The sequence below is a fragment of the Bombus fervidus genome, chromosome 18, assembly GCF_041682495.2.
Source record: "Bombus fervidus isolate BK054 chromosome 18, iyBomFerv1, whole genome shotgun sequence".
NCBI classification, from domain to species: domain Eukaryota; kingdom Metazoa; phylum Arthropoda; class Insecta; order Hymenoptera; family Apidae; genus Bombus; species Bombus fervidus.
This window is the reverse complement of record NC_091534.1, coordinates 915,585-931,065: the sequence shown is the minus strand read 5'-3', so window position 1 is coordinate 931,065 and position 15,481 is coordinate 915,585. Positions and strand designations below refer to the sequence as shown.

Genomic DNA, 15,481 nt, shown 5'->3' with positions numbered 1-15,481 from the left:
TTTTCTATACAAAAATTCCGGTTTCATATTTAAACCTGGTAAACATTCCAAACGGCTTTGAGAATTCGTCGTATACGTGCATGTTATATGACGCTGCTATGACACAATGTCCGACAATGCTGGACCAGTAATAATTTGTCATTGTCTATAATATACAGAAGAATATCGATATATCATCTGTGATGAAAATAAATAAGATGTGTCACACATGTGACACTGGACTATGGAAAGTAACTAATGAGTCACATATGTGTGGTAGCGAAAGAGTTAAAAACATTTTCTTAACAATATGAAACAACAGATCTGTGGGGTTCGAATAAGAAGTCGTGTCTTAAAGGAATTTCTTATGGACGCAAAGTCTGGCCAGGATCGCAGCTAGATTCTCCAAGGTCTAAAAACGTATTGGAACTGACTATTGATATATAGTGTAATATTTAGCCAGCATTGTTGTTTGGTCGAAATTGATGCGGTGTCCAGTAGTTTAATGATGTTCGGCTATGATTGGCTGTACCGTATTTCAATCTGGTTCGCCTCTCATGTTCTTTAAGACGTGTGTTTACGCTCCCCCCGGTTTCTCCGATGTAGACTTTGCCACAAATACACGGTATCTTATATACCCCTGGAGTTGATAAAGGCGGCAATGGAATCTTGGAGAAGATAAGCGTTTGAACGATTTCACTGTCTAGTTTGAAAACTATATTCTAATATCGCTCCTTTTTAAGATTTTAATAATGCGGTCGATAGTATCTTTGACTTATGGGAGAAAGAGCGTGATGGCAATTTTTGTACGGTTTTCCTTGTTCTCGATACTTTCGGACTTTGCATCCCGTCCATCGATCGATTATTCTTCGTTTTTGAATTATTTTCAAATATAGCTTAAAGTTATCGCAAATATATCAACAAACATAAGTTTCATACAGCGATACCATTAAATCGATAATCACGAAACGAATTTATTGCAATTTGAATGTACCTTACAAGTTTAACCGAATCGATAGCAGCCAATCCTCGAGCTGAAGTACATCATTCTCGACGAACGTACAAATCGCGCGATACGACCGTTTTCCAATCAGTAAGCTCACTCATTGACGGTCTAATTAAACCTCTTCCCCATCTATCGAAATTCTCTGCATTCCAGGTGTAATCGGTTTAATCATTTACGTGCTGCAGTATACGCTGCTTAATTCTAAGCGAATCCTTGAAGCTCTATGTACCCGGTGCGTACGCTCGTTGAATATAAATCTGTTACACTTATTTATTATTTCATGAATATGCATTTCTTTTAAGACAGGCTAATGGCTTGCCACGATATAGAAAAGCACGCAACGATAGTTATACAGACTAAACATCGATTAAAACATCGATCGAAAAAATATTGACCACGCCACTCGAATTTAACTCCGATCGCATATTTTAACGTTAACTCCGACCTTACTATTATCCATTTTCAATTCTTTGACTAGACGCTTACTAAACATTACATTCAGTGTTTTGCTTCAAATCAAATTCCAATCTCGAAGCTTGAAGGTTAACAACAGAAAGGATTAAATATTAAATGTTTCATTTTATATCTCCAAATTTATGATACGATGAAACATTTCAAACGTACAAATTTAATCGAAAAGAGAATAATAAAATGTGGAGATCTTCGGGCCTCAACGTCTTACGTAATACATATATTAACCAACTTTTTTACTTTGTCCGATATAATTATTTCATTCGTTGTTCTAAAACATTCAGTTTATGATTAACATGAAATTGATATTATCAACAATTAGAACGATATTATTAGTGTAAGGATAAAGTATTTACATTCATATTGGCACATTCTTTGAAACATAATAACTTTCTTTTAAACCCGTACCAAGTGATTTCAGCTCTTTTGAGAAGTTAAAAAGATTAGTTTACTAAATAGATGATGCGCGAAGTAAATTTCGAGAAAATTGCAACTGGTCAGAATTGCGAAGATGATGGCAGAGATCACTTTTTACAATCTTGTTATTCGAACTTAATGAATTAGGTTTTGTACATTTATGTCAGTATGTACATGCTGAAAACTTTATGGAAATCAGTGATAACGGTAGTTGTTATGGGCTGCAAATAGGGTTAAAAATGACGAAAATCGCAATTTTTCGCGACTCTCGGCCTAATATCGAGATCGTTATGTCTTTCCATGCCTGGCACTTGTTTCCGCATCGACCAATTTCGACTAAATTTTACTCCCTTCAAGTATTTTTTCCCTCGCAACCACATTAACGAACGGCTAAGTCCACTCGCTTCAGATTCGCCAAGATCACTAGATTCATTCATCCAATCATTAATTTACGACCACTTTTACAAATAGAAAATTTTGTTTAACAATTGTCTGTGGAACTTTCAAAGTTGCTTTCATGTTAATGAATCGTATTATCGGTATTTGAAATTTGATTGTTAACATCATCTGTGACGTGTCTAAAGAAACCCTCGGAAAGAGATAACACGTTATCGATACAGTGATAACCAAACAGCACATTGTTTGATTAACAGGGCGTTAGTTTGTTTGAATTCTTCGACATCCGTGCATTACTATGGGGAATTATTTGTCAACCAACTATATTCTTCCTGAAGAAACACTCGTCACTTACGTGGAATTAACATACTTAGAAAAGAATGACATACAGTAGTGAGTAACAAAAATAAATGTTCGAATTATGTATAAAGTGCATAAGTTCTATTATTGCATAGTGCATTGAAAAGTTAAAAACATAATGTTATCACAAAGGAATTTCATTGAAAATTAGTAACAGAATAGAACCAAATGCGAAAGTGAAGATTCATAATTTTTTCAATACCCTTTCTCGATAATATAATTGCAATATATAATAATGTTACATATATACGAAGTACTATGTATTAAAGTTACGTCAATGCCTTAAACAAAATCTAAGTTTTTATTGTCATAATTATAACTAAGGAAATAGATAATTTATAAATTTAATTGTAAATACAAGATATCAACAAAGGAAAACAAAGTTTCATTATTCTACAAAGTCTTTTTATCGAAGTTCATGATTAAAATTCTAAATTCATATTTTCAGTATTGTTAAAATGCTTGACAATGTAAATCCAGGTAAACTTGGTGAAAATATACAGCATCGTTTCACTATTGATGAAGTTGAAACCATATTGCCACAAATTCGAGTAAGTTAACCATTACTTCATATTTTGGCTAAGTATAGTAGTAAATAGAAAACTTTAAATATTTGTATTTATAATATATTAGTGTTAACGTTTAGTATTTAAGATCTGACTGAAGTAATGACAGCTTATAAACACTTTTATAATGATGAATCATCTTTCACCTATCATTTTGATAAGAGCAACGTCGCACTGAAATTAGCCAACTGGGATTGATAGAACATTAATCCGCGATAATTGTATGCAATTTTACGCAACGTTTCTTTGGTAACAAATTTTCGAAATTTATTAATTAGAAACGAAATACGTTACACATAGAAGATTTCCTAATTATGTCGAAGAGAGTTGAAGTTATACATCATTTATTTCATGACATATGAGTGACATTCTTAGAACTCGTAAGCGAATGCCCCCCCCCCCCCCTGTTAGATAGTAAAATTGATATTTCCTCTTTTCTCTTCTATAGTTAATAATAATAAATAATAATACATAATTAATAATAATCTGTAGTGCAGATAAATTATATCGTTCGATATTGTTTAATTTTCAATATTGTAATACTAATATTTATTTTAGTGCAGCCCATTTCGTGATTCAATATATCGAGTATTTTCTTCACAAAAAGACAATCATTTAAGTTTGGAAGACATATTGGATTTATGTTCCGCCTTCTCTAAACATTGTCCTTCGAAAATTCGTGCTGCTTGGGCATTTTACATTTTTGGTAAGACACTGTTTATAACTTAAAATTCAAATTCTTTTTAAAATAAAACGTTAATTTAACAACTTAATATACTTTTAATGATATTTTGTATTTCTTTGTATCAGCGCTTTTTAAACTTCTCCTATTTGCAACCCCGCATTGTCCGGGATATTAAATATTAATTGGCAATAAATCGCATAAATTTGAAACAATTCTTTGTTACATTTAGAAAGTTATTACTTATTATCACTTGTTAAGACGAACCGAAAGCATATTGACATATAGGGACATTTGGTAAATTTTTTTAACGGATAATTGTAAATGTAGCACGTAGATGTTTCTTTGTTTGACAGAGCATCCGCATGTACAACAATTTTAAACGTAGTAAATTCGTGAGCAAAAGTGTCGTTTTATTACTGCGACAAAGGATAATTAGGATGTCTTCTGTGCAGTCTTCTAGGTAGATTGACTGTGTAGAGTTTGGTAGTTAGGTCGTTAGGATGATTGTCTAATCTGGTTTTGTATTTGCCACTCGAGTGTATAATTTCCTCCGCGACTGAACTGATTCTCAGATCTTCACGGAGTTCGTCATTTCGCACATACCACGGTGCGTTTGCTGTGGTCCTCAGCACAATAGATCGCAGTAAAGCTTCTAATTTAGCGATCTGCCTTTTAGCAACCACCTCCCCCCACCCCCTTAGCACAATATCTTACGCTCAAATGAGTTTGACGATTGTTTTGTAGACGACAAGTTTATTACGTACACTTACTTTTCGCAGTGTGCCGAAGAGTTAATATTTTAATGACTCTTACTTAGCTTACTTTCCTGTTTGTTTGTCAGCCTGAGTGTAACCTTGCAATCGAGATTTCAATCAAGTCATAATCATACGATATAACATGTCAATAATAATACAATATAAAAAGAGAAGAAAATAATTGAATGCACTAATAATATAAGGGGAAATCCGTATATGTTGAGCACACGCTGTAATCACATCATTGAACAAATATTGCCAAAAATAAAAAACTGGCGGACTCGCATTAGTTTAGTTCCAAAGTTTTCAGTATTTTAACTATTTTACTTACAAAGACTCTCTACTTGATTAAATAAATCTCGGACTCGTGATTCGAATCAAATATTCTTCCATCTTCACCTCGTAATCGTTAGAAAATCGCCTTTCTTGATGTCATTAGCTTCATCTAAAAACACAGAAGAAACGTTGTAGGATACATTGCAAGGTTGATACAACCAGGTTTTTATTTTTAATAATATGTATTCAAGAATCGAGTGATATCGTATCGTGTGTATGATTAACGCGTGTGCTCAACATATGCAGGTTACCCCGTGTATCATTATTACATCGAATTACTTAATGACGCCGGGTTAAGAAAAGTATTTTCTACTTTTTAGTACTTTTTAGTATTTTGAATAGAAATTGTATTTATTTTATTTTTCACTTATATATATTTTATTATTTTCTGTGATTTGATCAATCTCTGCGTATGCGTTGTTCCCGCGTTAGTGAGAATCTAAGTGCATCGCTAAATAGTTAACTATTTTTGATCGAATCGTAAACGGTAGAATTCATATAGAAAGGTAAAGTTGTTGATTTGGATTAAACTATGAAATCTCCAACTTCCTTTCTTTGAACTTTGAGGAGAAAATTGGTTTGAAGCATAACGTATTAAAACATGAAGTTAAACAAGGGGAAGACAGAAACGACTTATAATCCTCTCGGATCGCAAATGCCTATCCGATATTACAGACGCATCAGGAGTTCGCTCGATTTCGTTAATCGGGATCGTTTAATTTCACGGTGCACACGATATCGCGTCAATGCTCGTGAAAGCAGAGAAATAATAGGGGCGAGCGAGAGTCGAGAATAGCTGCATACGTAGTTACGTGAAAGGAACGAGAATACAGGCAGACAAGAGGAAGAACAAAGTCAACCGAATTGGAAAAGAAGGTAGAGAGACGAATAAAGAAGCAATAAGAAAAACTAATAGGCATTTATTAAGTTTAAAGTTGAGAAATATGCAGCAGCAAATACGTAAGAAAAATGTCAGTGGATAAGAAAACATTAAAATCTTAAACATGTTTTAATTTAAAGGTTTCTAAGGTTCTAAGAGTTTCGAATGTTAATGCAAATAATTATTCAAATACTTAATTATTGTGTGATTAAAATTTGATTGAAAATGAATAAACGGTTAATTGCATATTTATTAAGTTACTAAATATAAAGAAACTAAAAGAATGTTATAATCGTTCAAATTAGATATATACGAATAGCAACAAAATATTTATAAATCGATGTAGAATCGTTAACTTAATTAAAATTAATTAAAATATATGCAAGGTCAAGATCAATAAAGATTTATTTTTTTATTGCATCATATTCTACTCATCACCAGGATCAAAAGACTGAAACGAACCATGCATCGGAATAAAACAGAAGTAAAGAGGGTGTTGTTACGTTAATCTATATTGGATAACGCAATGACGACTCAATTTAGGTAAATTCAACGTATTTCCGTTTCATTCCGTTTTCGCGTCTTGTATAGAGAAATGTATATCAGGTTACTGAACTGTTCGAACGATACGTAGAATAGAGTCGGACGACTCTATACGAACAACGGCACCGTTAATACCTTCATTTCCAGACTTCGACGGCGACAATCAAATCTCAGTGAACGATTTGATCGAAACTGTGCACAGATTGACACGGAGCGACCAGGACGAGCATGAAACCATTGATTCGACGACAGCGGAACACGTCGCGCGAATGGCAAGTTTTGATAATATTTACTTCTACGAGTTGATTTTGCAGATAAACGAACAACGTAGCGCAGCAAACGTTTCATTCAATTAACAATGATAAATATATTACCGCTACGTATTATCGGTATAACCGTTGCTTTTATTTGACCAATACAATGATCATATTCCGAAGAATACAAACAGATCTGTTGTCTTAAATCTTGCAATAATAACTTTTATTTCTATAATAACAAAATTTTATTACATAATAGTAGAGTTTCTACCTCTTTTTTCATATTTGCCACCTACAATTTTACGATTAATTAAAATTTACAATGTAGTTACGTTAAATCAGAAATCAATTAAAGATACGAGAACTGTATTTACATAATTTGCGTGCTACAATGCGCACCATAATGTACTGATAAATTTTTGGCAATTACTTACGAAGCCGATAACCTCACTGATTTGAATAACCTTGAAATATGTTGCGAAGATCAACATTCTGAACAACTTTTCCTTATACATATGTTACTGTCGTTCGGCTTTAGCTTTCTCATAGCGTCCATACTTTTCTATAACCCAACCTAATTAAATTTCGATAATCATTTTCAACTCACATGAAAAATCAATGGGTTAAGTTTGGGTTACATAACTATAACGCTAACTGTGCAATAAGCTAAAGTATGGGATAATAAGACAGGTACAACTCGTATTAAGCTTTATATTATATTATTGCTATTCGAAATTGAAGATACTTCAGCCACGATATTTTACAAGAAAATTATGAGACTATTCAATCATGAAAATCATGCCGTCGTCGAAATGGAAACTTTTGCGAATATATATTTCAAGCTCATTGAAATCGGCGAGATGTCCGCTTTGTAAATAATCGCCAAATTTGTTTTCTTATTAGGACTTTTAAAGATTTTGGGGTCATTTACATATAGCTACCGTCTCCCTTTTTTAATAAAACCCCGTGCGTTTCTATTTTTCGTAGAATAATAAATATTTAATGAACAGTAAAAAAATAAGCGACGTATGTTTGTATTACTAATCAAATATTGAAGTCATCGGATCTTTGACCGCTTATTTCTACTCTTATTTTCGAATTGATTATAACATACCTTGCAATAGTTTGTTGCTCTACATTTCCCAGTCTAATCGATTCATTTATACCTACAATTAGTTACACGTAGCTACGGTGGAGCTCCGTTTATACAAACTCCATTTATACAAACGAAAGTTTAGTTCGATTATTATTATTATTATTACATATTATTTAATTCCGTCGAAATAGAAAAATGTAAGTTGTACAGCGTAAATACGAGAGGAATTGCTTTTAAACTGTCCCAACATAACATATTATAAAACCGCTTCTCTGCTCCACTCGTTACGATAACGCAGAAACGTTATTAATTAGGTCAGCTGTCGCCAGTAGTAATCGATCACCAAAGCCAGTTGATTTACGAAGAACTCCATTATGCTCGTCCACATGCTTCTGTCAGCAACGAGAAAATTCAATATATGGTAACTGGGCAAGAATTCCGTGTTTTCATGAAATACGTATAATACATCAAAATGAATCGATTATCTCAGCATGTTTTTATTTATTCTACTTTGCGTCTGTAACCGACTCAATTTTACATGTAACCGATGATACTCAATTTTCGAGCAAATGAATATCCAGTAAAATTGTGTACTATGTTAAAAAATTAATATTACAATCAGAAGAGTAGGTATCGTATGAGAATTCAACGATCGCTTCGACTCCAACGTAGTGGGTTTTTCTTGGTATTTCCTTTTCCAGGAATAGGAGGTTTAATAGTAATAGTTAACGTAACATAACGTGTCTCGATCCTTACACATATCTACAATATAACGGCAGAGGGGCGAGAGGGCGTATGAAGACAAAGAACTTTGTTGGAATGAAAACTTTTTATGGAATAAACACTATAGAACTGGGTCCCTCCCCCGCCCCTCACCTCAGTCTGAAGAGCAAAATAGTCTGAACATCGAAGAATGTAGCGTGTGTCGCATAACTTTTCGGAGAAACGTCTTTGCGCGTTATGCATTTTGTTTTTAACAATGTTGCAAGTTCTGTATAGCGTTTCGGATGAACGTGTTTTGCGCGCTATACGTTTTACAAATAACGTTTTGGTTTTCTTATGTGGAACGTTGCTGTCATCTCAGTTGCTATACCAGTTGAGCTATAAACGTTTGTCCTTGTCGTCCAAGTTCAACCATGGAAACGGCGGTTCGAAGATACAGTGTACTAATCGTTCGTTATCGCCAAGTATGACTTTTATCGTGAATTCTTCCTCCCGCTCAAATCCTTGAACGCTGACCATAGCCATCTCCGTTGTTTCCTTTTTCTCTCAAAAAGGTTTCTTCAGAGACGTTCGTCGAAGGACTGTACTCGACGATGCGATCGTGGACTATTTTAAACAGTACGCGGTGATGCTTGGAGACATGTTGTCTCAACATTTAAAGTCGATTCTCGCGTCAACCGCTGCAGTCTACAGAGATTCGTTTTGCCGAGAACGGACAACGAAGTAGAAAGTCCGTGATATCGAGCAGTAGTCTTTCATATCCGTAATAAGATTCGTGGAACTTTGCGTACATATCGTAAAGTACGGCATATTTGCATCGATCAAAGTCGAGATTCGGATCGTCGTATGGATACGTTGCAAAATTTAAATAAAGTCAAACGTTCGTCGACATACAAAAGTTAAAAGAAGCAGAGTCCTTTCGGGACGTTTACATAGTAAATATTACGTATCTCGGCTTTTCTAATTGCGCAGCTGCTTTTATTAGCCAAATATGTTTCGTAGTTGTTTGCAATAACGGATATTCGTGGAGATTCCAGAATCGGAAACCCATGCCGATCGATTCGCTGCTGTAGAGAATACGCAACACGCCAACTTTTGCTTCAACGTAACATGAGGTACGCTCCATTGAACTTTATGTAATTTCAATTTAGATTTCAAAGCAGCGGGTGAGTACAACGTGTTCGTATCATCGCGTGCGCGAATTAAAACGAGTTTGTGGCATGCGTTTATCAGGACACGTTTGTAATCTTCGCAGAAGCCCAACAACGTGTCGAGCGGTACACAGAAATTGAAATCTGTCGTCGCTTTGTGAACACTCTTTGTATAATTTACATACTTCCAAGCTGCGTTCTCCAGTGCCCTACTTCCCTCTCTGGATAGACTCGAGTAATTCTTCAGTGCAATTGTTATACCGAGACTTCCGAGGGGATCTCAACACCGTTCAATTCGTAACGAATTTCATCGAATGTAAACGCGACGCTATTAGTATCCAAAATTGCATCTCCAATGGTATCCTTCGACTCCTCTTCCAATAAACTCAATTTCCCCTTAACGTACAGGAAACTTCTACGTTTTAGCACTTAGAGGTCCGGCTGTAGTATAGGCATTCATGTTCCATCGTTGTTTTTCAACGTGGCGTTAGCGTGCGTCTTCTTCTTTTCTACCGCCAGATTACCGTTAGTCCCAGCAACTGTGGGGATTTCACGTTTCGCACGTTCAACTTGGTCGTCTTTACCCTTTTCTTTTCTCTGATCAAGGGGTGGAAAGGTTTACAGGTAGTCGATGAGATTGCTATTTGCGTAGAGTTACTGCCAGTGTTGTTGTTGTTGTTGCTGCAGATAAGAATACTATTTCTTTTTTATCGATCGTAGACGAAGCGTCTTCCAAGTCAACGTACGTGTATTCGCACCGTTATCTCTTCTCTCCGAAAGTCTTACGCATCTCTGATCGGACTCTAATCGGATGGTGATTCGAACAATCAAATCATCTATTTCTCGCACGACGATCGCTAGGTAAATGATTCGTTGCAGCGTTTCCAACATCCTATGTCCTGGAGGCACCCTCCGAGAATAAACTTGCAGTTACTGTACGAACCGGTGATTACGTTGCATTCTATTTGAATCACGTTTACATTTATGATATTTGCAGGCTTATCTGACACGTGCGACGTATTGGGCGATAGGATACGATCCGCAGAAAATCCGAACTGAGAGTTTCGCTTTCATGCTGTTGTTATTTGTTCGCAAAACGATGGGATATTCATCGTCGTCGTTCTTGATCATCGATCCGGTCTTCCAAGGATACATGTTCGTTATCCTTCGCCTCAGAAATTTATTTATCGCTTCTAATTCGTGCGAACCGTCCGACGAACTGGACTCATCGTCTTTATCGCGAAAATAAAATTTATCGTTGCTACGCTCGATGTTGAGAATCGTGTTACACGTCTCGAAATATACAAGACCAAGCTCGTACTCGCCATCCGTCAGATCGATCGGTGGAAAATATTTCGCCGAGAGCACGTTACTCCTGCCCGTTAAAGCAAAGGTGAATGACATGTTCGTCGTCGTTCTATCATGAATGTCTGACGAAAAATGAGATACGTTACGAGCGTAGTTTAGATTTATGTCAGATATTCATGAAGAAATTTTACGCACAATTGTCCACATAAGCTCTCAAATTGAAATTTGACATTGTGTACAGTTGTACGGGATTTTCGTGTTATTCCCGAAACAATCGATGAGTTTTGCCGGTGGCCGGACTTCCCAATGTTGTCAGAATATTTAACCGTGGAGCCTCGCTTTGCATATGCCACTCAATGCGTGCTCAGACTGTTGTCTTTATCCAAATTCACGATGTTGCATTTGCTTGGTCGAGATTTCCTCGGTAAATCATCGCGCGAAAGTACCGCGATTTCTTACACCACTTTTTCAGTTGAACGAACTATACGAAGTATAGTCACGATTTATTGTTCCTATTTTCCGATATTCTGTTTCAATTTTAGCATTTGGTTCTTTCTTCCTTTTCAAACCGCTTTCGCGCTTGCACGATTACGACGTTACGCTTCTTTCAGCTGTTTTTGTGCCGTCTACGCATCATTTACAGCTTTCGCCACTATGGCTGCACCGCCGATCGGTGCTCCTGCGGCTGATAACGCTGGAAAGCAGGAACAGGGGTATGCCACTGCGTTCCGCATTTTCTCCCTTCCATCAACTTTCAATTCCATACAAATTTTTGTTTCAGCCTTTATAGCTGATTCAGCCTATACACCTGCCCATACGATGCTCTTTCATCTAGCGATTATATTTTTCATTATACGTTGATTAGACGTCGTCACGCGCGTTCAGCCAAAATTCTGTCCGCTTTGTGACGTCCTTCGATGTCTTTGAGCTGGAAGTAGGCGATGCCGTGCTTTCTGCAAGTCTCGCGCGGCGAATCCGCGCCTCTATCTCTAAAGCTGTAGCTTCACAGGTAAGATGCGTATCAGAAATCATGTCCTGTTCAGAAAACTTGTCCCTTTCGTTGTACGTATAAATAACAGTTTCTCAACATGGATGGAGGTCCATATGCGTTCTCTGCTTGGAAATATTGTAGTGTACGATGCACCGTAACTTTTCATTTGTTGGTCAGCTTTTACGTTATCTGAGCGAAGCTTAGTTAGAACTATAGATAGATAGCTTTCTGATCAAGCAACTTCTCCCACACGGTATATATGTCGAAGATATGCCGAAGTGATCGAGTAATACTTGCTCTGGTATGTATTTGAACCGTTCGAAAATTAAATCGTATAAAATTTATTAGTTTTAATATCGCAATTTCTTTCTTAGAAGTAAAACGGAGCAGCAAACACAAATGCTATTTGAGAAAATCCTACAAATAGAAATTCTAGCAATATGTCATAAAAAATATACTACAAAAAGTTCATTGATGCTATTAATATTAACATCGTTATTTTGAAATATGTCAATAAATTATACAATTGCTTCGTATAATTAATTATTTTTGAACGTAAAGTATGAAATCCTCATAATCTATTTAGATAATTTATGAGATCAATTTCATAATCTTGCCTTTCAAATAAACTTCGGTATCTATTCAAAATACAGGTCTCTATTAATTTGTCAGGTTGATAAAGATTGATTTTAAACGTACGTGGCATTGATTGAGCGGAAATCCATTAAACCGTAGCCCTTTTTAAATAAAATTTGTCAATACACTATTGAACTGAAAATAAGAAAATTGTAATAAATTACTAATTTCCAGTTTGAAGCGATCGGTGATTTGCATTATTTCGAAAAACCAACAACGTAGAGTATTACAGCCACAAAAAGCATTTGATTAATTTCCTAAATATGTCCTTTGAAAGAGTTGAGTTGCGTACTAATTATTGTATCGTATATCGCATGTTTATATTCATTATGCACAACATGCTTTTTTACTTCTTTGTGAAACATAGAAAGTATAAGTATGCTTGATATAGTAATATAAAGTATATTCTCTCCTACCAATATGAAGTTTATTTCTCTTCTAAAGTATAGCAAGGAAATTCCATTCACGAGCTTTTTTTTATTTCACTACCTTATTGCCGCTTCTAATATTTGAACAGCATCACTTTTCTGTTAAAACGTTGTCGCGCGCTATACCACATATATTTTTTCTCATATTTAATTTAGTTGTAAACGAATCAAGTTATTCCTAATATTGAAATCTACACTATGATTAATGTTTCGTTGTTACAAATTATATATATTATATATATATTTTCTGTAAAAAGGAAGTCTTACTGCCGCTAACGCAACACAATGAATAAGTAAATAAAATAATAGTCAGATTCAAAATCTTAATGTAAAATTTTTTATTTTCTTATTATACTTAACTACATGTATCAAATTGCAAACATATGTAAACTTGGAATACAATTACACAGCCGAAAGTAAAATAATTGTAAATGTTACTTTTAGGTTACAAGTATTGTTTCTTGAGATAGAAATATGAATATACATGTAGATTGTATTTAAAAATTATTACAACAAAAGAATATTTTGTATGCAACGATTCTATATATAATATAAGCTTTCTTACTAACGTTTCTTTTTCAACTTCGTTAGATACTTCAAGAGATGGTGTTCACTCAACAGGGAAGCATTTCCTTCGAAGAATTTATACGTTTCGCTTCGAGAATTGCAGAATTCTCGTCAACATTCTCGTTTCATTTTAATGTTTAATTATGCTCATATTATGATAATTATTTCTGTTACTTCGATATGCATATTGGAGCAAATGTACGACTTTGTACTCCAAATTCATGTGCATGCATATCATTAGATAATTAAGTAATAATTATATAATTTTCTCAAAAAGGTATTTTCACAAATTAATTCTATTCGAATGGAATTATCGACCATTTCGTAAGGAAAAAGACACGCATAGATGTGCTTTGCAATGAATTTCACATAATATATTCAATTGCATGTTGCTTTACAACTGAAAAATGTTATTATTCATGGTTACTATTATATTATTGTACATGGTAATACAAATTTATAGCACTGTCGGGGGTACGCTTCTAAATACGCATAATTATCGATTTTGTAACCTTAGCGATATAATTAATGTTTCAATTATTAGATCGTATCTCCTACATAGAAATTTTCCATATCCTAAACGAAAATTTTATTATATACAGGTCGATATACTTATTGTCATTTATTTGATAAGAAGAGTTCGTTTCTTAGAAGGATATGTAGAATAATAATGGTATCGATAGCATTAGATTGATGGAAAATAAATGACCTATCGCTGTTTACATTTTTAATTCATTACCAAAATATATAATCTTACTTATTATTAATTTGTTCAGTAAATAAAAACGGTTATCAACTATTTATGGGACTACTTTATTATTTTCTTTTTTTAAAAATATCTATAAATTTATCGAAGCATTCCACCTTATAAAATTATTTAATTTTCTCCAAAATATAACAACAGATGAGGCAGACAAACATAAACAAATTCATATTTCAACTTTATAACACTTACAGCGATATATATGTACGTATATACAACTAACAAAGCGTTGCATTATTTTTTGTAGTTTAACTTTTGGAATAAAAGATAATTAGAAGTGATAGACAATTGACATTATAACCGCACGTTCTAAACAGCGATTTATTTCCCACCAATCCAATATAACAAAAATGTCACATATTATCAATAGATATAATGTTGTAAAGGAATTTATAGTACGTATATATAAGGATAAGAGAGGGAGAGAGAATTTGCTGCGAAACAGAGAAATTTGTAGATTTGGTTGTCTTGTAACCTCATAGGGGAATCAGTAAATCAAACTGCTACTAAAAAGAGATTCAATCTTTTTCTAATAATTAAATATACATACGATATTTAGCAAAAGAATATTTTTTCCAAGTATGAAATAAATACTTATTTCACATTTTAAAAAAATATTTTCCGAGTGTACAAGGAATACCTGTTTTATATTATGAAGAAATTATTTTTTTAGAAATATGAAACCAACGAAGTTGTTTAATATTAGAAAAAAATATTTTTCTCGAGGATGTAAAACATACCTATTTTATATTACAAAAATATATTTTTTTCCAAATATACATACAAGAAATAATCATATTTATTTTCTTCTTTACATATTCTTTTTTGTTAACAATACTATATCTCATTAAAAAATTAATTTTATTTTTCGCCAAAAGGATTATTTTTCTAAAAAAATTTATTTGACATTTCTTCTAATTCATTCTATCGTTTCACTCGTGGTTTACCCAACTGTCCTTAAAAATTCGTACTTGATAAATAATAATACTCGTAAGAAATAGTTCGTGATCAAGTTAAGTTACACACACTCCCATGGGCAGTAAAAAAAATTTCATCGTCAAAAAAATCTGTTTTAAATCACGACCAGAATATATTTGAAAAAAAAATTTAACCAGTAACGTTAAATAAATATAGTAGGTATATTAAGCTAGATATACATGTATTCTA

General features: G+C 34.0%; 1 protein-coding gene and 1 long non-coding RNA gene across 3 annotated transcripts; one reads left to right on the top strand and one right to left on the bottom strand.

Annotated features, from left to right (window-relative positions):
- The first annotated feature begins 2,529 nt into the window (after window positions 1-2,529).
- On the top strand, window positions 2,530-14,957 carry LOC139996502 (calcium and integrin-binding family member 3). Of its 2 annotated transcripts, XR_011802257.1 has the most exons (6): window positions 2,530-2,662; window positions 3,078-3,180; window positions 3,754-3,901; window positions 6,542-6,666; window positions 8,062-8,168; window positions 13,576-13,674. XR_011802257.1 is itself a non-coding variant. In XM_072020873.1 (5 exons), the coding sequence occupies exons 1-5, from the start codon at window positions 2,568-2,570 to the stop codon at window positions 13,690-13,692; spliced, it is 588 nt and encodes a 195-aa protein (XP_071876974.1). In that variant the 5' UTR covers window positions 2,530-2,567; the 3' UTR covers window positions 13,693-14,957. The 2 variants fall into 2 exon arrangements, 1 of the variants encoding a protein (XP_071876974.1); XM_072020873.1 differs by lacking the exon at window positions 8,062-8,168 and having other exon boundaries at window positions 13,576-14,957.
- Window positions 6,541-7,477, bottom strand: LOC139996513 (uncharacterized). The gene is made up of 2 exons (XR_011802269.1): window positions 6,891-7,477; window positions 6,541-6,858 (listed from the first exon to the last, which is right to left on the bottom strand). It is a non-coding gene; the product is annotated as an uncharacterized lncRNA (long non-coding RNA).
- Window positions 14,958-15,481: the final 524 nt, after the last annotated feature.